The sequence below is a fragment of the Phacochoerus africanus genome, chromosome 7, assembly GCF_016906955.1.
Source record: "Phacochoerus africanus isolate WHEZ1 chromosome 7, ROS_Pafr_v1, whole genome shotgun sequence".
Lineage (NCBI taxonomy): Eukaryota > Metazoa > Chordata > Mammalia > Artiodactyla > Suidae > Phacochoerus > Phacochoerus africanus.
Genome location: NC_062550.1, coordinates 16,813,617 through 16,841,348, shown reverse-complemented (window position 1 = coordinate 16,841,348; position 27,732 = coordinate 16,813,617). Strand labels below are relative to the sequence as shown.

At 40.4% G+C, this 27,732-nt stretch overlaps 1 protein-coding gene across 2 annotated transcripts in view; it reads left to right on the top strand.

The window, feature by feature from the left end:
* CCNT1 (cyclin T1) overlaps window positions 1-23,510 on the top strand; it is a 37,457-nt gene extending 13,947 nt beyond the window's left edge. Inside the window, exons 4-9 of one of the 2 annotated variants that reach the window (XM_047786497.1) lie at window positions 1,027-1,087; window positions 2,966-3,028; window positions 4,236-4,281; window positions 5,714-5,877; window positions 6,040-6,110; window positions 17,492-23,510. In XM_047786497.1, coding sequence (XP_047642453.1) covers window positions 1,027-1,087; window positions 2,966-3,028; window positions 4,236-4,281; window positions 5,714-5,877; window positions 6,040-6,110; window positions 17,492-18,901 — 1,815 coding nt within the window. In that variant the 3' untranslated portion in view covers window positions 18,902-23,510. The remainder of the gene's footprint in view (window positions 1-1,026; window positions 1,088-2,965; window positions 3,029-4,235; window positions 4,282-5,713; window positions 5,878-6,039; window positions 6,111-17,491) is intronic. The other variant, XR_007135795.1, reaches the window with a different exon arrangement.
* Window positions 23,511-27,732: the final 4,222 nt, after the last annotated feature.

The window sequence follows — 27,732 nt, the reverse complement described above, 5'->3', positions numbered from 1 at the left end:
CTTTTTCTCACATTATCCTCCGTCATGTTCCATCGCAAGTGATTAGATATAGTTCCCTGTGCTGTACAGCAGGATCTCATTGCTTATCCACTCCAAAGGCAATAGTTTGCATCTACGAACCCCAGACTCCCTCCCTCTCCCCCTTGGCAACCACGAGTCTGCCAGGACTTATTTCAAGATCATGAAGTTCAGTGGAAAGTGAAAGGCAACATAAGTTCTCTTAACTCGGCCTGGCTCAAGTCCATTCTCCTAGAGTTCTAGACCAGTGCTGTCCAACAGAAATATAAGAGAAGTCATATATGTAATTAAAAAAATTTAAACTTTCATTAAGCTTTATTTAAAATCTTTATTTAAAAAATTGAAATTAATGTTCTAATCTGTTATATTTAACATAATAATAGTGTGTTTAACCCCAAAATAGTGTCATTTCAGCATATGATCAATTTTAAAACACTAATGAAGTGGTTTACATTATTTTTTGAACTAACTCTTCAAAATTCACTCAGCACATTTCAGTTGCTTGATAGCCATGTGTTAATAGCTATAGCAATGGCTGGTACAAATCTGAAATGGTTTTTTTTTTTTTTTGGTTCCTTTTTCCTTTGAACTCTTCTGTGAGTTTTAAAAATCTAGCATTACTCCAGAAGGAAGGTTTAACAGGAGTCAAATATTTGAGATTGCCTGCAGTACTGTAGGAGGGCTCTGCATTATATTTTAATGATACTGAATAAAAGATATATTTTAAATTTTCTTATGTCTACATCGTATGAACTTTAAAACCTAAAATGTCAGTCTGAAAATTAACCAAATCTCTGGTGCTTTTACTGTAGCTGGTTTTTTTGTTTGTTTGTTTGTTTTTTAAGGAGGATCTGTACTGATAGGGATAAGGATTCATTTCAGTTCCTACTCTCCCTTATAACTCTACTTTTGCCTTTTGTAGCTTTGGTTTCCCTTGGAGGTTTTTAAAATTGTTTATTATATATTATCTTTTTTGGGGGAATAATTTATGTATCTTCTCACCTGTAGGCTTACCTGCAACAAGTTCAAGATCTGGTGATATTAGAAAGCATTATTCTGCAGACCTTAGGTAAGTTTCTTTTCCTTTAAGACATTAAAGAAATATATGTGTAATATAACAGTTTTTAAATTTGCAAAATAAGAAACAGGAAGAGAATCTCTTGGGAAGGTTTTTGCACTTTTTAGAGGTTGTGAGCTCAGAGTTTAACTTTGACCTATACCGCAGAGAAATACAGACATAGCTGACGTTTGAAATAGCATTTAGCAGGGTTTTTTGTTTGTTTGTTTTTTTGTTCTAGGACTCATGATTTGATTTTTAAGATGTGGCAGTGTTTAACTTTCTGATAAATAATGGTAGAAACTATCATTATTTTCATCAGAGACTGCCTTTGGAGTTCCCGTTGTGGCTCAGCAGGTTAAGAACCTGACATCTCCGTGAGGATGCAGGTTCGATCCCTGGTCTTGCTCAGTGAGTTAAGGATCCAGCATTGCTGTAAGCTTCAGTGTGGGTCACAGATGGGGCTAAAATCCAGTGTGGCTGTGATGTAGTAGGCCAGCAGCTTAGCTCTGATTGGAGCCCTAGCCCAGGAACTTCTATATATGCTGCAGGTGTGGCTGTAAAAAAAAAAAAGATTTTCTTGTTCTTTGGTCTATATTTTTCTCTTTAGGTAGGGGATGATTTCATGAGTTGCATTGCAAAGTTACTGGTAGGGCTATATTTTTTTACATACACACACAGACACAATGAATTTTCTAAATTAGTTTCCGCTAATTTATTTTAATTATCTGAAAAGTAACCGTATTTTAGGGGACTGTGATATTTTTCTTATGGAATACTTTTTTTTTATAGCCACACCTGCAGCATATGAAAGTTTCCCAAATATGGGTCAAATTGGAGCTGTAGCTGCTGGCCTATACCACAGCAACACCAGATCCAGGCCATATCTGTGACCCATGCTGCAGCTTGCAGCAACCTCGAATCCTTAACGCAGTGAGCAAGGCCAGGGATTGAACCTGCATCTTCATGGACACTGTGTTGGGTTCTTAACCCGCTGAGCCACAACAAGAACTCCAGATTTTTATTAATACTTTAATGTGGAAACCTGTGAGAGCTAATTTGTAAGAATCAATTATATTTTAGAATAATTTACATCATGTACATTTCACAATAGAATTTCTTTACTTTTTTTTTTCCTTACGGCTGCACAGGTGACATATTGAGGTTCCCAGACTAGGGGTCAGATCAGAGCTACAGCTGCCGGCCTACACCACAGCTCACGGCAATGCCAGATCCTTAACCCCCTGAGCGAGGCTAGGATTGAACCCGAATTCTCATGGATACTAGTTACATTTGTTAACCAATGAGCCACAACGGGAACTCCATAGAATTTCTTTGCTTGTATCTAGAAAATTTTATTTACGTACGCAAACAGAAACCTCACTGAAAATTCTTATGGATATACTGATCTTCCTTAAGTAACTTTGGTGAAGATCATTTGGAGTTGGATAAAATGATCAGTATTTATTATAATTATGATGATGAAAAGGAATAAAACTCAGGTAAGAGAGGACTAGGTTTTAAAATGTTTTCTCAAGATTAAGCTTTTGAAGCTAATCATCACTTGAGTGACTGCTTCTTCCAACCATATACTACATTCTCTTGTTCCCCAAAAATGTTTTTTGTCTAGAGGTTATTGGTAGCTCAGGGATCTTGAGACTGACTTCGTTTTTTTGTCTGAGTGGTGCCTCCTAGCTCAGTATATGAGCACCTTAGGAGATAATGTATCTTACAGAAGAGCATGCCTCATACTTTGTGCGCCTCTCTTAGCCTCTGAGCATGCAGTTTTGGGACGGGAAGGTGAGGGGAGGCCTTGAGTGGTAACTCAGATGAAAGAAGTTTAAAATATTTGGGGTATCTTTAGCTTTTTAACCAGTTACTTTTTTGTAGGCTTCGAACTAACAATTGATCACCCACACACACATGTGGTAAAGTGCACTCAACTTGTTCGAGGTAAGGACTCCTAACTTGAGACACCGTCTTAAATTGTTTTAAATTTTAGAAGCTAAGGTTTGCTGTGGACAAATACATCACGCAGGTGCTTTGGCCAAAATTTAAATTAAAAAACTTACCTGGTTTAAATCAAAATGAGTGGGTGGCGTTCTTCTGTTAGGTTCTTGTACTATTTTGAGGTGATCTCCAGATAGAGAGAGCTTCTTGAGGATATTTTTCAAAGCTGGGGGCAGATTTTGAAAATTCACTAAAACATAAGAATCTAACAGAAATTTTAAGGATGTCTTGGGAGTAGGTGATCTTGATTTGGGGGTTGATTGTCCTAGGCACTCTTAAAGGCTACCCAGGGGTCATCTAGAAGTTATTTGAACTTACTTTCATTGTTGTTAAGCTCTTGGCAGGACTTGCTTATTATTCTGATTTAACTTTGGTAGCTGTAATTGCACGAAACCTGGTTCCTCTTATTTATTTAAATAGTAGTATCACTGTGTAGACACCATTGTGCATTTTAGTTTTGTAGACTTAATTGATAGCACTTATTGGTAGCCTTTATTGTGTGTTTTATCTGAAAACTCCTCAGAGTTTTCCCTGAGTTCTTTACATTTTAAAAGCATTAAAAAGTTTATGTTGAGCAAGGATAGGGTTAAACAGAGATGGATAAATGCTAATATTTAAGGAAGATTAAAAATTGTTTTGTCCCCTGGATCAGGTTTTTGGGGGTTTTTTAATTGTAATATATTTAAATAATTTTTGTTACTTGCTGATTTTTCTAAAATCTATCAAGGTCCTCTGGATTCTAATCTTGCCTCCAAATTAGTTCTTCACCTACCTCAGAATTTCTCAGTGAATTCTTACTTCAGGATCTCTGGGTTACTTGTTAAAAATGCTAATTACATTCAAACATTTTGAGTCAAACTCTAGGGAGGGATGTCCAGGAAATGCATTTTAAACATGTACCCCTGATTCCCTGGTGTGCAGAAAAAAAAACTTAAATCTGGAGTAGCGTAATTATTAATAGTATAATTGGACATTGCTTAATCTGTCTCCTTTGATAGTAGAATGTAAACATCAGGTGTTCAGGGACCATATCTCCCTCATTCACCACTATGCTCTCTGCCTTGGAAATAGTAAATACTTGCTGAATAATTGTTGAACATGAATGGAACTAATAACTTTCTCCCCACCCCCCTTTTGTTTTTTGTTTCAGCAAGCAAGGACCTGGCACAGACTTCTTACTTCATGGCGACCAACAGGTTTATATTTTAACATTTTCCTCTTCTATTTTTGGTATAAGCCTTTTACTTGCATTAGAATTGTTGCTTTTTGTTGGGTCTATGGAAACACGACAGGTCTGGCACTTAGTAAACGAGAAGCCAAAGACCTAGGCAAAGATCTTTGATATGATGTGTCATAGACAATTCTCTGGTAGATGTTGATTTTTCTGTAGTTTTCATGCTATACCTTAAAATTTCCATGCTGCTTTTTTTTTTTTTAATTTGTAAGGTGATAGAATTATTATTGCTGATTGCTTGATAGCTTACTTAATTCTGTATTTTGTTACTTTGCTTTAAAATACCAAGAGTATAGTTCTAAAAGTTTGTTTAAACTTGGGGTTCATTGACAGTGACTAAAAATCTAATTTGGGGAGTTCCCATCATGGCTCAGTGGTTAACGAACCCAACTAGGAACTATGAGGTTGTGGGTTCGATCCCTGGCCTTGCTCAGTGGGTTAAGGATCCGGCGTTGCCGTGAGCTGTGGTGTAGGTTGCAGACGCGGCTTGGATCCTGTGTTGCTGTGGCTCTGGTGTAGGCTGGTGGCTACAGCTCCGATTGGACCCCTAACCTGGGAACCTCCATATGCCGCGGGAGTGGCTCAAGAAAAGGCAAAAAGACGACAAAAAAAAAATCTAATTTGGGGGATCCTGCTATAATTATGATATTTTAAATGACTCTTCTTCTTCACCCACTCCTAGATAAATGGGCATGTATATGTGTAAAGAGTTGTGAGACTTTTCCTTTCTCCTCTTTTTAAAGAAAACAGTATATAACTTGGGTTACAAAACGACTTGTTCATTCTCATCTCCAGTTTATTGGTTGTTCATGGAAAAAGATGCTCCTAATGACTGTCAGGGCTAAGAAGTTCATTTTTTTAGCCTGATGGGAGAAATTTTTAAACTGTCAACTCCATACTTGAGAAAGTGATTGTCTCTTTATTATCTTAAATAGACCAAACTGATGGTTGGCAAGAGACAAGATAATTTTTAGGGTATTTCTAAAGACTTAAGGAAAACTTATAAGATTTTTGATATACGTAATTGGTAAGTTTTGAGCTTATTCTCAGGATAATTGATCCTTCACTTTAAAAAACTGAGTACCTATTCTTTTATTTTTGTTTTGATTTTTTAAATTTTTTTGGTCCTTCATCAGTTTGTAGATTAAATGATGTGTGGTTAAACCAACAAACAAAAGTTGTTACCTGAGCAGGTGAGTTAATGGAGAAATCTGTTGAGTGCTGGATTAGAGCACTGGATATTTTTTTGCCTTTCTTGCTCTCCAGTGGTTTTTTTTTTAATTTTTAAATTTTTTTTTAGTTTTCTCTCTTTTTTTAAATAATGGAGAGTTTTAACTTTGGGTTGAGAATTGAGAGCTCATGACACTCTCTTGTTTCCTTCCCTCTGATGTCAGCCTGCATTTGACCACATTTAGCCTGCAGTACACACCTCCTGTGGTAGCCTGTGTCTGCATTCATCTGGCTTGCAAGTGGTCCAACTGGGAGATCCCAGTCTCAACTGATGGGAAGCACTGGTGGGAGTATGTTGACGCCACTGTGACCTTGGAACTTTTAGATGGTAAGTTTTAGAGTAAGGGACCTTGAAAAGCACTTGCTCTCGATCTGTCACATAGCTGCCCAAAGGTGACTTGATTTCAGATGAAAATAGTTAGTTGAGGTTATTCTCATTTCATTATTCCTGCCTCTGAATTTTTCTTAAATGTTCTAATTTCATTTGTAGAACTGACACATGAATTTCTACAGATTCTGGAGAAAACTCCCAGCAGGCTCAAAGGAATTCGGAATTGGAGGGTAAGCATTACTGCTTTCAGCTTGTGGAATAAACCGTTTTTTCCTTTTCTTCCTCCGTTTTCTTCTTTTGACTGCACCAGTGAATATACCAGAAGTGGATATGTACCCTGGATTAGGAATTCCCCTTTTTGTAGTTACGCAATAGTCATTATTTCAGCTTAACAGCTTGGGTCTTGGCCCAGACGTCAGTTGCTGTAGGTGACAGCAGGATTTATTTTGTGTTTTGCAATTCTTGTGATATAGTCATTTGGTCACATTGGTTGAGTACTTTTTGTGTGGAGACTCTTCACGGGAAAAATTTGGCTTTTCTGAGTCACAGAATATTTGGCCTCTGGTAGAGAAAAGACACAGAGTTAGGAGGTTAGAGCTGGAATCATAATTTTGTCTTTGAAATTATGTTTTTAAATGAATTTTAGAATTTTTAACATAGATTGCAGTCTAAAGTTATTTTTCAGAGTCTTATGAATACTGGAATTATCCACCCCCCCTTTTTTTTCCAGTGTTGGGGAGTTTAAAAATATTCCTTGCATTTCTCAGAAATCTGGACTGATAGGATTAATCTCATTCTCCTGAGTTGAATAAGTATATAATACTACATTTGACCTTGGCCAAGAAGTGATTACATGTACAATATTGTTTTTTTAACTCTAGATACTGTTGACTAAAAAAAAAAATACAACCTGAAAGTTGAGAGTTAAAGTTTTATTTGGGGTGAAATCAGGACTTGAGCCTCAGGCTGTGGGGAGGTAGTGCTAGGATATTTGAGTTTTGCAACAAAGGGAAAGTAGTAGGAATGAAAGATTTACAGATAACCAGATTTACAGAAAACCAGTTTATGGGAAGATAAAGGTCTAGGCTTACTGGAATCACTCCTTTGATATGCACCTCAGCTGTGGGCCAGTCTTTGTTTCTTTTCTAAGTTCCCTCAGGGCTCCCTGGCCTACCCTTGGGAGTGGCTGTTCTCACATATGTCTGTGACATCATTTGTTTTGTCCACTAACTACAGCCGTGGAGGCAGTATTTCAGAGCTGAGATTCTGCCCCGAAGAGGGAAGGAGGATGAGCAAGATGTAAGTCGTAAAGGTGAAGGGGGAGGTGCGTGCAGCCAGGCACACAGTTTACAGAAGTTTGCTGCTGGTCCCCTGAAGGTTGCTGCTGGTCACAGATATCAGTTATCACTGATGGATGTGCTTTTCTAGATATGAGGAGATGCTGCAAGAGTTGGACTCATGAGATCTTCTCCTAAAAATAACTAACTTTCTGAAGACCTGTTTTTCCAGTTTTCCCAGAGCGCAGAGTGCCTCACTTCTGGTCTCCACCCTGAGCTCCGCTCAGTGGGTGCTGGGAGTTGGCAGCTGCAGTGGCTCATGTTTTACTCCATGTAGAGGCTGCTGGCAAGTGCCAAACTCCAGTTCACAATACTGTGCTGTACGGAAGATCTCTGGGACGTAGTGATCTGCGTAACTGCAACTTCGTACCCTTTGACTAATGTCCTTGTTCCCCCTTCCCTCAGTCTTTGATAACCACTGTTCCACTCTCTGCCTCCATGAGTGACTAGTTTAGATTCCTCATGTAAGTAAGATCATGCAGTAATTTGTCTTTCTGTGTCTAGCTTCTTTTACTTTAGTAAAAGTCCTCCAGGTTCATCTTTGTTGTTGCAAATGACAGGATTTCCCACCTTTTTTTTTTTTTTTTTTAAGTTGCAGGAAAATAATTTACTATCTTAGCCATTTTTAAGTGTACAGTTCAGTGGTATTACATACATTTATACTGTTGTGCAACCATTATTACCATCTATACCCATATTTTTCATCTTAGAAAACTGAAACTTTATAACTATTAAACGATAACTGTCTATTCCTCCTGACTCCAGCCGCTAGCAGCACTATTATACTTTCTGTCTTCATGACTTACACTACTCTGTTAGTACCTACATACCTCATGTAGTGGAATCACACATTATTTGTCTTTTTGTGGCTAACTTATTTCAATTAGCATAATTTCCTCAAGGTTCACCCATGTTGTAGTATACTGTAAAAATTTCATTCCTTTTAAAGGCTGAATAATAATATTATGTGTATATACCACAGTTTATATATTCTTCCATTGCTAAATATTTGATTTGTGCCTGTGTTTTAGCTGTCGTGAATAGTGTTGCTATGACCATTGGTATACAATATCTCTTTGAGACCCTGTTTTCTGTTCTTCTGGGTGTATACCCAGAAGTGAAATTGCTGAGTCATATGTGAGTTCTATTTTTAATTTGTTGAGGAACCACTATACTGTTTTCCATAGTGGCTGAACTGTTTTTCATTCCCACCAAACAGTACACAAGAGTTCTATTTTCTGAGGTCCCTCACCAACACTTGCTTTTTTTTTTTTTAAAGCTTTTTAGGGCTGCGCCTGTGTCATATGGACCCTCCCAGGGTAGGGGTTGAATCAGAACTGCAGCTGCCAGCCTATGCCAGAGCCATAGCAATGCCAGATCTGAGCCACATATTTGACCTGTGCTGAAGCTTGCAGCAATGCTGGATCCTTAACCCACTGAGCAAGGCCAGGGATCAGACCCTCATCCTAATGGATACTAGTTGGATTTTTAACCCGCTGAGACACAATGGGAACTCCAACACTTGCTATTATTTTTTTGTTTGTTTTTTGGCCGCACCCTTGGCATATGGAAGTTCCTGGGCCAGGGATCAAATCAAGCTGCATCTGCAAGCTATGCCAGATCCATAACCATTGCACTGGGCTGGGGGTCAAACCAGCAGTACCACAGAGACAAGCCAGATCATTAACCCTCTGTGCTACAGTGGGAACTCTGCTGGCGGTAGCTATCCTAAGGGGTGTGAAGTGGTCTTTCACTGTAGTTTTGATTTGCATTTTCCTAGGGATTAACTCATGATGTTAAGCATATTTTGTATTCTTATTGGCCATTTGTGTATCTTCGGAGAAATGTCTGTTCTAGTCCTGTGCCCCCCCCTTTTTTTTCCACTTTTTGTCTTTTGGGGGGTTTTTTCTTTTTTTTTCTTTTTATTTATTTTAATTTTTTATTGTTGTTGTGTGTGCCCATTTTCGAATTGGGTTCTTTCTCCATTGAGTTTTAGGAGTTCTGCATATTAATCCCTTACCAGATACATAATTTAAAAATATTTTCTCCCACTATATGGGTTTCCTTTTACTCTGGGTAGTGTCTTTTTTTACACCCCAAGCTTTTTAGGGCTGTACCCATGGCATATGAAAGCCAGGGATTGAACCCACATCCTCATGGATACTAGTTGGGTCCTTTACCACTGAGCCACAATGGAAATTCCTGGGTAGTGTCTTTTGATGCACACAATTTTAAATTTTTCATGAAGTCTTTTTTGGTTACCTGTGCCTTTGGTGTCATGTCTAAGAAATGATTACTAAATACAATGTCATGAAGCTTTTGTCTGTTTTCTTCTAAGAGTTTTATTGCTTTGGATCTCAGATTTAGGTGCTTTATCCACGTTGAGTTAATTTTTGTGTATGGTATTAGGTTGCAGCCTCATTATTTTGCATGTGGGTGTGCAATATTCTCAGCATCATTTGTTGGAAAGACTGTCTTTTTCCCGTTGAAATGGTCTTGACACCCTTGTCAAAAATGATTTGACCATATATGGGAGAGTTTATTTCTGGACTTTCTATTCTGTCCCATTCATCAGTATGTCTGTCTTTATATTAGTACCACATTGTTTTGATTACTGTGGTTTTTTAGTAAGTTTTGGAATCAGCAAGTGTGAATCTTCCTGTTCTTCGTTTTCAAGATTGTTTTATTTTTTATTTTTTTTTTAGGGCCACAGATGTGGTGTATAGAAGCTTCCAGGTGAGGGGTTGAATCAGAAAGACAGCTGCTGCCCCATGCCATAGTCATAGCAAGGCCAGAGCCGAGCCATGTCTGCGACATACACAAGCTTGTGCCAATGATAGATCCTTAACCTACTGAGCGGGGCCAGGGATTGAACCTGCATCCTCATTCCTCACAGATACCATTCAGGTTCCTTTTCCTTTCTGCTGAGCCATAACAGGAACTCCAAATCAATTAAGTAATTTCTTTTTAGGGCATTTTCAAGATTGTTTTGACAATTCAGGGTCCTTTGAGATTCCATATGGTTGTTTTTTGTTTTTGTTTTTTGGGGCCGCACTGAGGCAATATGGAAGTTCCCAGGCCGCACCTGAGGCACATGAAAGTTCCTAGGGATTGAACTATGCCACAACTGTGACGTGATCCATAGCAGTGATAATGCCAGATCCTTAACCCCCTACACCACCACAGAACTCCTGGGATGAATTTTTTATTTCTGCAAAAAAATTTCATTGGGATTTTGGTAGGGATTGCATTGAATCTATAGACGTCTTTGGGTATTCACATTTTAATATTCATGTTTGAATTAATGTTCAGGTCCAGAAATGGGATGAATTTCCAGTTATATTTCTTTCAGCAGTGTTTTGCAGTTTTCATTGTATAAGTGTTTCACTTTCTTGGTTAATTCCTCAGTGTTTTTATTCTTTTTGATACTGTTGTAAATTAATTATTTTCACAATTTCCTTTGAAGATTGTTTATTGTTTGTGTAGAAAGATGCAACTGAATTTTATTTGTTGAATTTGTATCCTGCTACTTTGCCAAACTCATTTATATTAATTCTAATAAAACTAGGAATTTTTTTTTTTTTTTTTTTGGTAGAATCAGAGTTTTTCTCACATATAAGCTCGTGTTATCTACAAACAGATAATCTTACTTCTTATCCAGTTTGGATGCTTTTTATTTCTTTTTCTTGCCTGATTGCTGTGCCTAGGACTTCCTGTACTATGTTGATTAGAAGTGGTGAAAGTGGGCATCCTTTCCTTATTTCTGATCTTAAAGAAAGCTTTCAGTCTTTTACCGTTAAATATGATGTTCAACTGTGAGGTTTTTTTATATAGCTTTTATTATTATGTTGAGGTAGTTACCTTATATTCCTAGTTTGTTGAGTGTTTTTATCCTCAAAGTGTGTCGAATTTTGTCGGATGCTTTTTCTGCATGAATTGAGATGATCATTTGATTTTTTTTCATTCATTCTATCCATGTGGCATTCCATGTGTTGAACCATCCTTATATTCCAGGAATAAATCCTACTTGGTCGTGATACATAATTTTTTAGTGTGTTGCTGAATTCATTTTGCTAGTATTTTGTGAGGAGTTTTTTTAATCAATGGTTATAAGGGATATTGGTCTGTAGTTTTCCTTTCTTATGGTGTTTTTGTCTGGCTTTGGTATCAGGGTAATGCTGGCCTCAGAGAATAAGTTGAGAAAAGTGTTCCCTTCTCTTCAAATTTTTGAGTTTTTCTTTCTTTCTTTCTTTCTTTCTTTCTTTCTTTTTTTTTTTTGGTGCCACACTCACAACATGTGTGTGGAAGTTCCCAGGCCAGGGATCAAGCTGGTGCCACAGCAGAGACCTGAACCACTGAATGACAACACCAGATCCTTAATCCACTGAGCCGCAAGAGAGCTCCTCCACTTTTATTTCTGATTTTAGTAGTTTCAGTCTTCACCTTTTCTTTTCCTTTGGCTGCATCCACGGCATGGGGAAGGTCTGGGGCCAGTGATCAAACCCATGCCATAGCAGTGACAACACCGATTCTTTAATCTACTGTGCCGCAAGAGAACTCCTTTTGCTCTTTTATTCTCAGATTTGTCGATTGCGTTGACCATCTCAAAAAACCAATTTTTGTTTCGATTTTTTAATTTTTTCTATTTTATCTCTGCTTTAATCTTGATTATATCTTTTCTTCTGTTAGCGTTGGGTTTAGTTCTTTATCTAGTCCTTAAGTTAGTTTATTATTTTGAGGTATTTCTTTTTTTTTTTTTTTGGCGCCCTTTGGCATAGGAAGTTCCCAGACCAGGGATGAGATCCGAGCCATAATTGCGACCTGCACCACAGCTGGGCAGCACCGGATCCTTTAACTCTCTCTGCTGGGCTGGGGATCGAACCTGCATCTTGGTGCTATGAGACGCCACCAATCCACTTGCACTACAGTAGGAATGCCTTATTTTTTAATGTAGTGTTTTGTGGCTATAAATTTCTCCCTTGGCACCACTTTTGCTGCATCCCTTAAGTTTTTATTTTCTAAGAAATTTTTTTAAATAAAAAAATCTTTTGTTATAGTTGATTTACAGTATTGTGCCAATTTCTGCTGTACAGCAAAGTGACCCAGTCATATATTCGTATACATTGTTTTTTTAAATACTATTTTCCATCATGGTATATCCCAGGAAATTGGATATAGTTCTGTGTTCTCTACAGTAGGACCTTGTTTATCCATTCTAAATGTTGTAGTTTGCATCAAACTCCTAGTCTAGTCCCATCTCTCTCCTCTCCCCCTTGGCAACCACAAGTCTGTTCTCTATATGAGTCTGTTTCTATTTTGTAGATAGGTTCATTTGGGCTCTATTTTAGAGTCCGCATGTTAGAGGTATCATCGGGTATTTCTCTTTCTGACTTTACTTAGTATGAGAATGTCTAGTTGCATTCGTTTTGCTGCAAATGGCATTATTTCATTATTTTTCATGGCTGAATAGTATTGCATTGTATTTATGTACCACATCTTCTTCATCCATTCTTCTGTCCATGGACATTTAAGTTGTTTCCCTGTCTTGGCTATTTTGAGTAGTGCTGCTATGAACATTTGGGTGCATGTGTATTTTTGAAATATCGTTTTGTCTGTCCGGATGTATGCCCAGGGGTGGGATTCCTGCATCCCTTGGTTTGCAGCCTAACATATGGTCTATCCTGGAAAATGTCCCATATGTGCTTGAGAAGAATGTGTGCACTGCTGTTTTGGGGCAAAATGTTATTAAGTCCTATTTCCTTATCTTCTGTCTGGTCTATTTTTGTGAGTGCGTTATTGGAAGTCTCCAACTATTAGTGTAAAACTGTTTTCTTTTTTGCTTTTTAGGGCTGCACCTGCACATATGGAGGTTCCCAGGCTAGGGTTGAATCAGGGCTACTAGCTGCTGGCCTGCACCACGGCCACAGCAACTCAGGATCTGAGCCACATCTGCGACCTACACGACAGCTCACAGCAAGGCCAGATCCCCAACCGAGCAAGGCCAGGGATCAAACCCGAGTCCTCATGAATACTAGTCCGATTTGTTTCCACTTCACCACAATGGGAACTCCCTGTCTATTTCTTTTTAATTCTCTTAGTTTTTGACTTTGTAAATTTTGATGATCTGTCATTAGGTATGTAAATGTTTATAATTGTTATGTCTTATTTCTGTAGCTAGCCTTTTAAAATGTATACTGTCCTCTTTGTTGAAACATTTTTTGATTTAGAATCTGTTTTGTCTGCTATTAGTATAGTTATGTCTGCTCTCTTTTGGTTATGGTTTACATGGTATATCTTCTTCCATTTTTTCATTTTCAGTATGTTTGGGTCTTTGGATCTGTTACTTGTCGATAGCATATAGTTGGAGCATATGTTTTTATTCATTTTATGTCTTTTCCTTCAGAGTAAGTAATTACAAATAAGAAAGGCAGTTCCCGTCGTAGCTCAGTGGACATGAATCTGACTAGTATCCATGAAGACATAGGTTTGATCCCTGGCCTCACTCAGTGGGTTAAGGATCTGGTGTTGCCATGAGCTGTGGTGTCGGTTGCGGGTGTGGCTCAGATCTGGTGTTGCTGTGGCTGGCAGCTGTAGCTCCAGTTTGACCCCTAGCCTGGGAACCTCACATTTTGGTAATTCTCGCAATATTTTAAAGTTTTTCTGTTGTTATATTTGTTATGGTTATCCGTGATCAGAAGTTTTTAATATTACTGCTAGGACTCTCTGAAAGCTCAAATGATGGTTAGCATTTTTTAGCAATAAGATATTTTTAATTAAGGTATGTACTTTTTTTTACATAATGCTGTTGCACATTTAATAGACTATTAGTGTAAACAATCCATAGTTTTTTATGTATTGGAAAATGGAGAATATTGTGTCTCACTTTATTGTGGTATTTGCTTTAATATAAATTACGTGGGTCTGGAACTGAACTCATGTATCTCCAAGGTATGCCTGTATGCCATATAGCTTTTTCATTCCTCATTTCCTGCATTACTGTTGTCTTTTCTCCTTCCTTTTTTGTATTCTAGGCTATTTTCTTTGTGTTTACCATGGGGCTTATATTTAACATCCTGAAGTTAAAATACTCTAATTTGAAATTTACACTAGTTTAACTCCCACTGACATGCAAAACTTCTTTATAACTGAATCCTCACCTCTTTTGGTTGTTGATGTTATAAAATTAAATATTTATACATTGTGTGCCCCCAAAACAATTCCTCTAGATGCATTAGGTTCTTACTCTATATGAAAAATAGTGTTTGGAATTATAAACCAAAGTTACAGTAATATTAGCTTTTACACTATTTTTTCTTTCCTTAGAATGCATTAGTCTCCTAAATCATGTAGAAAGAAAAAAAAAATTAAAAACCATTGTTACAATACTAGCTTTTATAGTTGCCCATACTTTTACTGAGATCTTTATTTCTCTGTATGGCTAGTTACTGTCTTGGAGGACTCCCTTGGGCCTTTCTTGTATGCCTGGTCTAGTGATCACAAGCTCCCTCAGCTTTTGTTTATCTGAAGATATCTTAATTTCTCCCTCACTTTTTGTAAGGAAATTCTTTCTGGATAAAGGATTCTTGGCTGATGGTTTTTTCTTTTAGCATTTGGAATGTATCAGCTCACTCTGTTCTGGCTTCCAAAGTTTCTGGTGAGAAATCTCACAATCTCGAGGATCCCTTGTGACAATTTGCTTCTCACTGCTTTCAAAATTCTCTGGCTTTGGCTTTTGAAAGTTGGAGTATGCTATGTCTTGGTGTGAGTCTCTTCGAGTTCATCTGATTAGAGTTCATTGAGCTTCTTTTAGGTCTCTGTTCATGTTTTTCATCAAATTTGGAAAGTTTTTAGCCACTGTTTCTTCAAATATTCTCCCTGCCCTTTTTCTTTTCTTTCTTTGAAATTCCCACAATCTATATGCTGCATATGCTGGTCTACTTGATGGTGTCCCATAGGTCCCTTGGGCTCTGTTTGCTTGCTTCAGTCTTATCTTTCTATTCGTTAGACTTGATAATTTTCATAGTCTTGTCTTCAGGTTTGCCCATTCTTTTCTGCCTGGGGAGATCTGGCCGAATCCCTCCAGTGTATTTTTCAGCTCCAGGATTTCTTTTTGGTTTCTTTTTAAGTTTTCTATTTATTTACTGATACTATCATTTTTCTTTTTCTTTCTTTTTTTTGGGGGGGGGGGTCTGTTTTAGGGCTGAACCTGTGGCATATGGAGGTTCCCAGGCTAGGGGTGGAATTGGAGCTGTAGCCAATGGCCTACGGCACAGCCACACCAGATCCAAGCCACCACTGCAACATTAACGTACTGAGCGAGGCCAGGGATCAAACCCGCATCCTCATGGATCACAGTCAGACTCATTTCTGCTGCACCACAACGGGAACGCCTCATTTTTCTTTCACATGTTTTTTTGACTTTGACATCTTCCTATTTATTTGGGGTGTTTTTCTCTTGTTTCTTTGGCTGGGCCTGTGGCATGCAGAAGTTCCTTGCCCAGGGATGGAACTCTAGCCACTACAGTGACAACACTGAATCTTTAACCAGTAGGCCCCAGGGAACTCCTTTTAGTATCTTTAAGGGGGTTATTTCAATGTCTTTGGTAGATCTGCCCTTGGGTCTCTTTCAGGGATAATTTGTTTTTTTTTCCTTCGGGCAGTACTTTCTTTTTCTTTATATGTTTTGTGATTGTTGTTGTTGAAGACTAGACATTTGAATCTAATAACTGGTAACTCTGGAATCTGATTCTCTTCCCCTTCCCCTGAGTTTGCTGGGTTTTTTTTTTTTTTTTAATTGTTTTTGTATAGTTGGGGTGGGTTTGGGGTGGGGGGTTGATTTTGAAGAATGTCTCTGCTGAGAATCAACCTGATGTGTAAACTTCAGGTCTTCGCAGTCCTTGTCTGAGTATTTCCCTGTACATTCCTGTATATGTGGTTGGTTTTGAATGTCCTACTCTAATATCTATTTCCCAAAGCGGGGGAGAAACCAAAAAATGAAGTTAAGAGGAAGGGTATTAGCCTTTTATATCTGGGGAAGTTCTGTCAACCACAGGGGGAGGGGATTGCTCAGTAGTGGAGGTAACAACAAACAATGGCTCTCTGCCTCTTTGTACCTCTGGTCAAAAGCAGCAATGAGCAGTCACATCATAGATCTCCAATATTTGGGGATTAGAGCCCTTTTTGCTGAACCTAGCTTCCGCAAGCTGTATGCAAGCCACTCTAAGAACAGGTGCACAGTTGGCTGGGGCTGGGAGCTGAAATTGAAGGAAATTAACCCCGATTTACTGTCCAAGTCTTACTCTGGAAGTTAAAAGCCTTCAGCAGACTGCAGCATTCCAAAATAGTTATATCCGATAGAATCTGCCTGTGCAGTTATTGTCTAGGTGGGAGACAGATTCCTGGTTGTTTCCTACTCTGCCGTCTTCACATTCTTCACAGAATCTTCCTTCTCTTTTAAGGCTAAATGATAATTCATTCTATTTATAGACCACTTTTTTGTTTGTTCATTTTGCTTTTTAGGGCTGCACCCACGGCATATGGAGGTTCCCAGGCTAGCGGTCCAATTGGAGTTAACAGCTGCCAGCCTACACCAGAGCCACAGCAACATCAGATCTGAGCTGTGTCTGCAACCTACATACACCACAGTTCACGGCAACACCGGATCCTTAACCCACTGAGTGAAGCCAGAGATCGAACCGCAATCTCACGGTTCCTAGTCAGACTTGTTTCCACTGCACCACGACAAGAACTCCCAAGAACTCTTTTATTTATTTATTTTTTAAATGGCTGCATCCACAGCAGATGGATGTTTCAGGGCCAGGAATTGAATCCAAGCTGCACCTGTGACCTTCACTGTAGCTGCAGCTATGCAGGATCCTTAACCAACCACTCCAGGGCTGGGATCAAATCCGAGCCTCCATAGTGACCCAAGTTGCTGCAGTTGGATTCTCAACCCACTGTGCCACAGTGGGCGCTCCTAGACCACATTTTAAAAATCCATTCATTCATTGATGCACACTTGGGTTGCTTTCATATCTTGGGTATCATGAGTAGTTCTACAGTGAACATGGGAGTTCAGGTACCTCTTTGGGATCTTATGACCCTTGATTGTAGCTTTAAAAAAAGCTGATGGTCATCTCATCGTGTTAGAGCCGCCTCCTGGTTGTGGGTCATCTCAGACTTGCAGTGTCACAGCAAACAGTTTACTCATTTCAGTGTTTTTTTCCATTTAATAAATTACCTGAGGTGAAAAGATGTCATTTGCTTCATTCTAGGCATGCCAGGCTGCCAGGAAAACAAAACCAGATGACCGAGGGCCAGATGGGAACACTTCAGAGCAGACCATCCTCAACATGATCTCCCAGAGCTCTTCAGATACAACTATCGCAGGTTTAATGAGCATGTCGGCTTCTTCTACCACAAGCACAGTGCCTTCCCTTCCAGCAACTGAAGCATCTACCAGCAACTTAAGCAGTGTGAAGATGTTGCCAGGCGAGCGTTGGCTGTCCTCCCACCCTCCTTTTAAAGTAGAACCTGCTCACGGTCACCGGACTAGTGAGAATGTAGCACTTATGGGAGTCGATCATTCCTTGCAACAGGATGGTTCAAATGCATTTATTTCTCAGAGGCAGACCAGCAAGAGTGTGCCGTCCGCTAAAGTGTCACTGAAAGAATACCGTGCAAAGCATGCAGAAGAGTTGGCTGCCCAGAAGAGGCAGCTGGAGAACATGGAAGCCAATGTGAAGTCCCAGTACGCATATGCTGCCCAGAATCTCCTGTCGCACCATGACAGCCATTCTTCGGTCATTCTGAAAAAGCCCCTAGAGGGCTCCGAAAACCCTGAGCGGCCTTTTCTGGAAAAGACTGACAAAACCGCTCTCAAAATGAGAATCCCAATGACAAGCGGAGATAAAACTGCCTCCTCCAAACCAGAGGAGATCAAAATGCGCATTAAAGTTCACGCTGCGGCTGACAAGCACAATTCTGTAGATGACAGTGTCGCAAAGAGCCGAGAGCACAAAGAAAAGCACAAGACTCACCCCTCTAATCATCATCATCATCATCATAATCACCACTCACACAAGCACTCTCATCCACAGCTTCCGCCTGGTCCTGGGAACAAGCGCCCAGGTGACCCCAAACATGGTAGCCAGACCAGCAGCTCAGCACACAAGCCCTATAGCTTGTCTGGCTCCTCGTCCTCTTCCAGTTCTTCTCGTAAAAGGCCCCTCCCCGAAGAGATGGCGGGCGCAGGGTATGATCATGCAGCCAAGACTGCCAAGAGTACAAAATCCTCTTCCATCAATTTCTCCTTCCCTCCTCTCCCTCCGGTGGCCCAGTTGCCTGGGCATAGCTCAGACGCAAGTGGCCTTCCCTTTTCTCAGCCGAGCTGTAAAAGTCGAGTTCCTCACATGAAATCGGATAAAGGCTCCTCTGGAGCCAACGGTCACAATGCAACCCAGACCATAGACTATCAAGATACTGTGAATATGCTTCACTCCCTTCTCAGTGCCCAGGGTGTTCAGCCCACTCAGCCCCCTGCATTTGAGTTTGTTCATTCTTACGGGGAGTATCTGAATCCACGAGCTGGTGGAATGTCCTCCAGACCTGGCAATGCAGACAAACCCCGGCTCCCACCTCTACCATCAGAACCTCCTCCACCACTACCACCCCTTCCCAAGTAAAAAAGAAAAAGGAGGAAAAAAACTTCTTTAAAACCGTATTTTTTTTATTATTTTTAAACTACTGATTCTGGACTAAGAAAGTTACTTCCCTTATGAAATATATCACCCATCCTGGACTAGGGGATAAATTAATATGGAGACATAGGCAGGAGGGTGGTCGAGGACCTTGGTTCTCTCTCCTGCCTCAGAAATTTAACTATGTTATTATAGTTTTTACAGGTATTAGAGAGGTGAGAATGTGTTAAAGCTGTGAAGGATTCAGAATACTTTCTCTGTTCTTGGCCTCTCCACCTCCTAATTAGGTTGATTAGAATTGGTATCTTCCCTCTTCTTGCCAGGACTGAAATATGGAGGGTTTGTTTTATCAAACAGTTGTGGATCCTTTTGGTGTTTAATATATCAGAAGAGAGGAAGTATTTAAATGTCAAAATCTTTTAAGAGACTTTTAAAAAATAATTTAAAGAAAGTAAGTTATCTGTTTAGTTTTTTATATAATTGGGGAGGGGTTAGGGGCTTGGCTGTGTGTAAGAGATACATGGCAGTGAGTCCCGGGGTGGGGGTGGAGGGTGTGGGGTGTGTGTGTGTGTAGAGGGATGGGAGGATAGGATTTGGGCCGTGAGGTTTGAAATAGGCTCCGACCCCTTGAAGTGTTGCGACCTTTAAGTATGTATGTTAGTGTGGGTATGTGTGTTTTTAAGTGTGTGTGTTTAAAAATCATGTTTTATCTTTCCCTCCCTGTCCTTCACCCTTTTCACTTCCCAACAGTCTACTAGAGAGAACACAGTGTGGCCTTTAGAACATAAAGGAGGGAAGAGGCATGTATTCAACATGGTATTTTGCCCTTTCTTTGTGTTGTAATTGAGGGTAGCCTTCTAAATTCTGGTTTGGCAGGTGCAGCCAGTGGTCCGACTCTGGACTCCATTATAGAAACTTCCTTTTCACCCCGTCTTCTTTCTGATGTAGAACAAAGGTGGGTTGAGGAAGAAAGTTGGAGAGCTAGGCTGGCTTCCGTCCTGCAGAATTGGATGTGTCTTTTTTCACGTTGGACTTTGGGAAGGTGCTAAGTGAGAACAGTCTCAGGGTCCCTGAAGGGAAGGGTCATGTGCTGTCCTTCCTGTGAAAGCCCAGAGCATTTGTGAGAATGGTTCTGGGAGAAGCCATGGAGCTAGAGGATACTGAAAACAATGAAATTGTGATTGGGGATTTTTAAGACATTATATTTTAAATTATATTATGAATGTAAGACTTGCTTTTTTATCTGTATATCTGAAGGAAACAGCTGCATCCTCAATTTCTGCAGCCTATATGACTTCAGAGATTGGAGCTTATGGATTTAACAGTACTGGTGCCATGAGGGTGAGCAGGACAGCCTGCAGAAACTGTTATGTTTAGATTGGCCCTCTTTGGTGGCTTTAGCTTCTAGGCAGAAGTTCTTTGGGAGATCTCCAAGCTTGCTTTAGAAAAATGGATCAGGAGCCCTGTTCTTATGAGTGCTGGATTATCCCAAACTATAGGAGTGAACATTTTTGTTGAGAAAGGAAATCTTTCTAAGCCAAGTTGTCCAGCTGAAAAATGCCAAATAGCTACAGATCATTTAATGTGATGTTCTTTGGTCTTTATGGCATTTTTTTTTGCCACGGAAAAGGTGATGCAATTTGAATTTGTTTTCTTGTTTTTAATGCAGCTTCCTTCACACTAAATAGTCTTTATGGATAAATTAAAGTTGTGTCATTGGAAGTCACAGGGAGGGAGGAGTTGTGCCTGTGCGCTGCTGCTTGCCAGGACCAGGTTGGGGGAAAAACTGAGGCAATTGGAACTGACGATGCACTTGCCTAATATGGGAAGGAATTTGTACAATTCAACGTTAACTGAAGGTGAATTAGTGTCCTGCATCTCCGCATATTTGAAGTGTTTAGAGTGCCTGCCATTGCTGTGTGAAAGGAGCTCTCTGATCTGTATGTACAGTAGTAATACTTTTCTTGAAATGTCGCTTTTATGGATGACATTTTCCTCTTTCTCCTTGATGTTTTTCTGTGTCGTACTAGGTAATTGGTAGATGTATGGTGTGTTTACTAAATTTAGGCTTCCTCTTTGTTTTGATTTTGTTCGGTGGAGTCGGCTTTCCTTCCTGACCTTCCGCAAAAGTTATTTAGTTTGCATCTATATCTTTGTGGATTTGATGATCCCTGATTTGATTATGGAAGTGTCATTTGCAGCTTTCAGGTTTTCTCATCAAAGATCACATATTTTCTAATCACATTTACTCCCCCACCAGAGAGATACACACATCCACTCGGCCTCAGCAGTTTTCTGTGGCAGTCTGTAGTTACTTCCTTAGAACTTTGTCAGGAGTGACTTTGAACAAAGTGCTTACTAGAGCCTAAAAGCTGCTTTATGCTGCATAGTCTGGCTTTTGCACTAGCAGATCATTGCTGGTCTAGGTCAGTTTAGAGACTTTTTCTATATTAATGCCTCCTGATAATGTTGTAAGATACTTACAGTGTCTACTTTTAAGATCTGTGCATCTGTCATGAACCTCCTTCTGGGCTTTGCATGAAGTTGCTTGGTACCTTGTCTTTGGGTTAGCAGATGTGCCTGTCAGCTAGCGTGCATGTTATCCAAACTCCATAGACTTAGGCTTCAGAATGTTGTGTGGTTTCTAAACTCTGTGTCTTCTCTACCTTTACCACTTCAAAGGGTGAGAAACGGGACTTACACACCCAAAGTTAGTCTAGTGAACATTTCCTCCCTCCTTTTAACCTAGACTATCCAGGATGAGTGGTGGTAAGCAGGCCTGGAGCCTCAAGTTCTGTAAATCTCATTCCTCAAACTGCTTGAATTTCATGTTGGCAAAAACAATTACCTGTGAATTGTCCTTAGGGCTTTTAATCAGATACCTGTGTTGCTGTTAGCTGAACTAGTGAAGCATTAATCTAAAGCTACATTGGTCTGAGATATCAGTTATGCTTTTTGGACTTAGAAAATACATGGGAATTAGTCTAGTCTTTTCACTCATGAATCAGTGTGTTTCCATATCTGAGACCCTCAACTTCCTTTTTTTTTTTTTATATATTTTAGTGTTTTGATTTAATGGATCCTTTTACTTAGTCCTCTGTTGTTGGCTTCACCAGTATTAATAGAAAAATTTAAATCTCCAGTTGGAAACAGCAATGGATTAGGATATAGAAATAAAATCATGGTAACATCAGTGCTGGATTTCCTTAAGCCTCTGCTATGTAATTCTCTATTGAAAATCCGTACCCCTTAAACCCTGTGTCTTGACAAAGGCAATGAAAGGGGTCTTAATTCCAGTAGGGTTGGATTTTATACATATCTGTGTTTCCCACAGAAACATAGGACTGTGGGAAACTTGGGAACTGATTAAATTTTAAAGGTTTGTTTTGTTCATTGTTTTGATACTAATGCTAGGAAAAGGGATCTAGAACATCTTGAAGTCAGAATACAAATATCATTCCCTTGGGTTTGGGAGAATTTAAGCAGTCTCTGCAACCCTTCACATGGTGAGAATATAAGCCTTCTGTAGTCCCACTAAACTTTCGGTGACTTTGCTGCCTCCCCCAATTTCTCATGTTGCTGCTTGTTAACACCCAGCTTGTAACTGAGTGTTTGTTCCTGGTGGTTTAAAAAGGGTTCATGTTGTATCAAACTGTCAATTTCTATCTTCTTATCCCTCTGCGGATGTGAACTTAAAACAAGCATGGTACTGTAACCCTGCCTGTTGGAGTGGTCTGGAAGGAGAATCCTTTTTTAAGTGGGAGACCTTTCCATTTTAATGTGTCTAAAGTTTTTAGTATGAACTTGGCGTTGGAAGAGGGACGGGAGCAGGGCGGAAAGAATGTTTCCTAAAAGCCAGTGTCTACTCTTCCCCTTTATGAGTGTGTATTCATAGTGGATGAAAAGAAGAGAGAGACTTGGGTTTGTTGCCATGTTCAGCATGAAGAGGGATGCTTGACAGCATGGTAGCTGGAGCCAGAGCACACATGTCTCCATCAGGAACACGGCTGTTGAAAGCTGAGGGCTTAACTGATTAGTGGGTGATCACAATTGGAATTGGTTACAAGGTGGAAGTGCTGGCTGGGTTAAGTACCCCAAGAAAAGAATGCAGCAGACTAACAGTGTTAACCTACATTCTGGTTTTGAACTGATCTCCCCACCCTGCTCCACACACCTAAAATTGTCTGTTTTCTTATCTGACCAAAGAGCAAAGAAGGAAAAAAGTAAAACACTTTACCAATCTATGTCACTCAGGTACAATTTTGTGGTAATATTGTTATCTGTTTTTTCTTTGTATTGCCCTTAAGAGTCCTCTCTCGGCATATTATCCTGCTCTTGCCTCTGTCCCCCTTGGGGCACCTCGGTTCTGGATGCTACCCCTGGGATCTCTACTGCTGTTATGTGAATGATAAGATGTAAGTGACCATTATAGTAAGGGCTCTTTGTAAAAAATTAAAATTTTTTTTAAAAATTTTAAAAAAGGATGTTGTATACATTTTATAGTCTGGCTGTCAGTTTGATATCTTGCTGTCAAGTATGTTTCTCGATCTGTATTTATCCATCCCATCAATAAATGTTAATGATAAAACACTCATCTCGTTTCTGTATACTGAGTCTTCAAGTGAGTCTTGATGAATTTATTGATACGATTATAGTTTTTTAGTTTTGGTAACATAGTATGTATTTTCTTACTGAACAAGGTCCTGTGGGGATTTTTAGGTTAATTGAAAAGCCCTAAGATACGATCATCGCTGTGAACCTGATAGATAAAGTGTGATATAGGCAGAGGGGAAAAAACCCTCATTCTGCATTGTTGCACAGATACTTGGAAGGGTAACTTGTACGCATGAAAGTATAGCTCACAGGTGACAGCACATGGACTGCTTATCTAGCAAGGGTAGGGACAGCCAGCAGTGGGTGACTGTAGAAGGAAATCAACCTTTCCCTCTCTTGAGAAGCTGACTGTTCAGGCAGGAAGAAGAAGCATTTGAGAAGCAGTGCGAAGCAGAATACAATATATCCCTAACATCCAATGCCCAGGAGCTGTTGAACAAGGTGCACATTTAACCAGAAAAGTCTTTGGGGAGGAGTCGAGCTACCCTACCCGTTAGATGGGGGCATGAGAACCGTTTGGGTGACGCAGGCGTGCACCCCCAATCCTAGTGCTTTTGTAAGATCACTCTCAATAGAGGAATGTGATCTTTCCCCAACCTGGAACTGTATACGAGGACTTCCTGTATTTTCCACTCAGTGAAGATTCAGTGCATTTCTCTGGCAGAGTGTTGAGTCTAGACCCTAAACTGGAGAGAACCATCTGGATTAAAGCCTCTGCTACATACAGGGCAGGGAGCTTTTGCTTTCTCTCTCTCTGATCTCCACTCTCACCTGTCTCCCTCTTTCTCTCGCTGTCTCTGTCTCTCTCAATAGCAGTCAGATTGTCTGTGCCCTTGTTTTCCCTCGAAGAGATTCCCTAACTGGGCTGATACATGAGCACCCCCGTGCCGGAGCCGATGCTCCCCAGGTGTTCCCCACAGTACAGTCATTCACGTAGCTTGTTGGGTCTGCCGTGTAAACCCGAGATTCTCCTTTTATGTGAACCAGAAAGTCTCTGAGTTTGCATGGTTGTGCGTATCTATCAGAGCCTATTTTCAGCACAGGCTGAGGCTGTAGAAATTCTTTGCAGCAGCAGAGTCATTTCAGAAGTGTTCTGCTTATGGTAGTTGATTGAATTGGTGGGTTGTTTTTCTCCCTGAGATATGTAACTGGCAGCTATCTGATCATAACTTTGTGGGCAGTTTATTATTAGAATGTTTCTGTAATAGTTCTTCTGTTATTTATGTAATAATAGTCTGAGGAGGCAGGGAAGAGGAATCGAACAGTTATTTATCCTTTTACCAGCGTACTCGGGGAGCTACCGTAATTCTTTGGGGTCCAATTACTTAGGTTATCTCCTTACCCTCAATTAGATGGATTAAAAAAAAATGCAATTAAGGGCTACAGCTGCAGCCTATTGGGGTTCTCAGGCTAAAGGTCGGATTAGAGCTGTAGCTGCTGGCCTATGCCATAGCTACAACAATGCCAGATCCAAGATATGGCTACAACCTACACCACACTCATGGCAACGCCACATCCTTAACCCACTGAGCGAGACAAAGGATCAAACCTACGTACTCATGGATGCAGGTCAGATTCATTTCCGAAGAGCCACAATGGGAACTTCCTGCATTTCCTTTTGATGTAGCTGACTGTGGTCCAGCCTTAAGCCACCTCTGTAAATGGTTTGGTAGTATGGAAATTCTGCTGCTGTGCTTAGCATGGGTTTAGGCCATGTGCAGGAAATATAAAATGTTGCTATCATCAAAGCAGTCACTTACATCTTACGCTGCTTCCCCCGAGCTCACTTAAAGCTCACTTAAAGCTCGCTTGGGCCCCGGGCCCACCATCCTTCCTACTAAGCTTTAAATATGCTAGATTCATTCTTGTTTTCCATGAGTTTGAAATATCTGTTTGAAATCTCTTTGCTGAAGAGCTGATTTTGTTTATTTATGTATTGTCTCTTTTGTTCCTCTTCCCCAAATGTTGGCCTCATGAGAGGCTCATACATCTTGTTCACAGCTGGACCCTGAGCCTCTAGACCAACATCCAAACTGTCAATGGAATTTTTGGGATCTTAAAACATTTTTTTGGTTGAAGCAATAAATACACATATTGGGGAAACAGAGAAGATGCAAAATCATGTCCTAAATGGTGTGGCATTTAGGACATGATGTAACACTGGAGGGAATGCAGTAAAACCAAGCAATCTGGGAAGAGGTGGGACTCGATTAGACTTTGAAGAATAGGTTGGATTTGGATAAGTGGAAAACGGCAGGGAGGGCGTTTTTACAGTGGCATGAAAACAAGAAGAGAAATGGGCTCGGTGCGTTTTAGGGCAGTGAGGAGCCTGGCCTGACTGGGCGAGGAGTTCACGGTGGTCACAGGATGTTGGAAGTAAGAACAGCCCAGATGGGATGAGGAAGACACCGTCAGTAAGGCCTGAGAGGAGGCTCTGGAGCCAAAAGAGCCCAGTTCAAGGCCTGCTTTCGTCATTTATCAGCTGCACGACCTTGGGCACGTTGCTTAAACTGCCTGTCCCTTAGTTCTTCAGCTGTCAAATGGGAAGGTACTTACAGAACCTATTCGAGATCAAAGGAGTTAGTATATGCCAAGGGCCTAGACAGCGCCCTGCATGTTATAAGCACTCAGTGTGCTCTTGTTTCTTATTACTATAGGGAAAGACATTCATGACTGGGGGAGAAGGAAAGAGTGAGCATAGAGAGTGACCTAATTTAACACTGCCGATGGGGGGCGGTCAGTGAAGCGAGAGGGGTGTTGGCGAGTGATGGAGGCACCGAGGTCAGGGACCCCCTGGAAGCCAGCGGGGCCGAGGATGGGCTACATGTGAGGGAGGAAGGAGGAGGGAGACATCAGAAATGGACCCAAGCTGTTCAAGCCTGGAGATGCTGCTTCCGCTACAGGGAAGGCGGGAGGATGCAGGTGATCCACGTGGTCTTGGCTGTGGCACGTTTGCCGTGCTGTTGTTGACTGCAGGTGTGGAAACACCTCTGCTCAGACAGTTCTCAGGGATGCCACAGCATCGGGAGGTGCACTCGTTCCAGCTCCCCAGAACTGCTGGTGCGTGAACGGTTTGCAGAGGCGACCCGCGTGAATTATTCAGTTCTGCCATGAGCCACTGGGCAGACATGGCTCAGTATAGACATGGCTTAAATGAGAGCAGCTAAATGTCAATGGCTACCTTATGTCTACTTCTGTGCCTGTTTTTGTGTGTGAATTTTTATCTGCTGACAGCATAGCTACTCCACAGGGACAACCTGTCTGTCAACAGAGATTTTCTGTAAGCACGTCCACGTTCCTTAAAGGAATTTTATTTGGGACAGCATGGATTGGACCTAGCGGATATTTTGCTCGGTGGAATAGGTCCCACAGAGCAAGACAGAGACTGTGTGTTCCCCCTTCTATTCAGAATCTGCAAGATGAAACAAACGAATGGCTGTAACAAGAGGGAAACAGACCCACAGAAACAGAGAAGAAACTGGCGGTTGCCAAGGGGTGCGGGTGGGGGTTGTGGGTGAAAGAGATGAAGGGGATTAGGAGGTACAAGCTACCAACTCTAAGATAAGTAAGAAACGGGGACGGGGACGTAAAGTACAGCACGAGGAATAGAAGTCAATAATAACTTTGGTGCCTGATCTATGAAAATACCGAGTCCTATGTTATAAATTTCTAAGTGGTGTTAATTTCAGGTGTATATTTCTAGGACACATTAACCTGAATTTTTCCTCCATTATTGGAGAAATGACTTATGAATTGCTCTCTCTGATTATCTAAAGCAATGTTTATTTTTCAATAAGCTAAACGAAAGCTGTTTTTCTGCTTATTTTGGCCAAGTCGCGACTATGCCAGAGTTGTAGAGCTATCATTGGTCAGAGGAGGGACATGGCAAGCTGTCAATAGTACAGGGAATTTTGTTTATTTTTCTGTAGTTTGTTTATACAGTTCTCAGAGGCATGTTTTTCTTTTATACACCAAATAAAAAGGAAACCGTTCCTGCGTACTTTTATTATTTCCCATAAGAGCCATAATCGTTTCTATTTCTAATCACTTATTGCTGAAAGAGGAGTGATTTGTCAATCTTTAGTACCTGGTGGAAATTCATGTACATCATTTTGGTTTTGGGGTGTGTGTGTGTATGTGTGTGTGTGTTTAAGTTATCACGACTCAGTCTGAACAAAGAGATACAATTTAAAATGTAATTT